The 903-nt window shown below is 31.0% G+C and overlaps 1 protein-coding gene across 1 annotated transcript; it reads right to left on the reverse strand.

The window, feature by feature from the left end:
* Positions 1-636, reverse strand: LOC105219084 (uncharacterized). Its single transcript, XM_011195008.3, has 2 exons — positions 350-636; positions 1-281 (listed from the first exon to the last, which is right to left on the reverse strand). The coding sequence occupies exons 1-2, from the start codon at positions 473-475 to the stop codon at positions 117-119; spliced, it is 291 nt and encodes a 96-aa protein (XP_011193310.1). The 5' UTR covers positions 476-636; the 3' UTR covers positions 1-116.
* Between the last annotated feature and the right edge of the window lie 267 nt (positions 637-903).

Genomic DNA, 903 nt, shown 5'->3' on the forward strand with positions numbered 1-903 from the left:
TTTTTATATGATATGATTACGTTAGTTGGACATTTATTTGTTGTAACATATATGCAAACATTGAAAAATATATAAAATAAAAGTAAAATAATATCAGTTATAAAATATTAGGTAGTTTAGGATGCATGTGAGCACGATGCACTTCTTCGCCTTCTAAAACGGAAAGAAAAGTGAGTCCATATGTCTCTTGCGCTTCTGATATTCTCTGGCAATTCACGAACAAGTGATGGCTCAATTAGGCAAAGTAAAATGAATCTGGCACGACGCTCCTTAGCATGAGTCTGTGAAACGCAAAAAAACACCAAGTCATCCTGAGAGGTTTTTTCAGATTTGCTATTATTATACATACATTTAAGCTCGGCTCCTTTCTGTCGATGGTGTCCATTAGCTCCTCCTTTTCCAGATAAGCGCGTGTCATGATAGTCCAATATTTATAATTTAGTGCATTGAGTTTCTCGATAAATTGCATTTCCATGTTTATTATTATTTTTTCCTATTTTTTTCTTTTTGTATGCTTATTAAGATGATTCGCAACGACACGCGTTAGTGGCACTTTCGGTATACTGAACTCATATTGCGAAGGAAGATGAAGAAAGATATACCGCTATTTGTATGTGTTTTATGCAAAGATGCCATCTATTTATATAGAAAAGATACATATATATTTATTTAAATATAATATTATAGAATAAATTTCTAAAGCGTAAAAAGAAATGATTTATAAATATTTTTTTTTAATTAGTTCACAGAAATATTTTACGAGATTTATGCTGGAGTTGTAGTTTTTATTAAGATATGAGGACATATCTGATATATCGATAATACAGTGAACATTAGTTCATTCCTGAAACAATATGATGCTGCTAGTATCAAGGTTTCAAACACTGTAGGCATAAAAGCAAT

The sequence above is a fragment of the Zeugodacus cucurbitae genome, chromosome 2 (assembly GCF_028554725.1).
Source record: "Zeugodacus cucurbitae isolate PBARC_wt_2022May chromosome 2, idZeuCucr1.2, whole genome shotgun sequence".
Classification (NCBI taxonomy): domain Eukaryota; kingdom Metazoa; phylum Arthropoda; class Insecta; order Diptera; family Tephritidae; genus Zeugodacus; species Zeugodacus cucurbitae.

What these genes read in the sequence shown, in the direction of transcription:
- LOC105219084 (XM_011195008.3), bottom strand. Translation starts at nt 475, where the DNA reads ATGGAAATGCAATTTATCGAGAAACTCAATGCACTAAATTATAAATAT. An exon ending in GAAAGGAGCCGAGCTTAAAT is followed by an intron (nt 282 to 349) that starts GTATGTATAATA and finishes TGCGTTTCACAG; the next exon opens with ACTCATGCTAAGGAGCGTCG.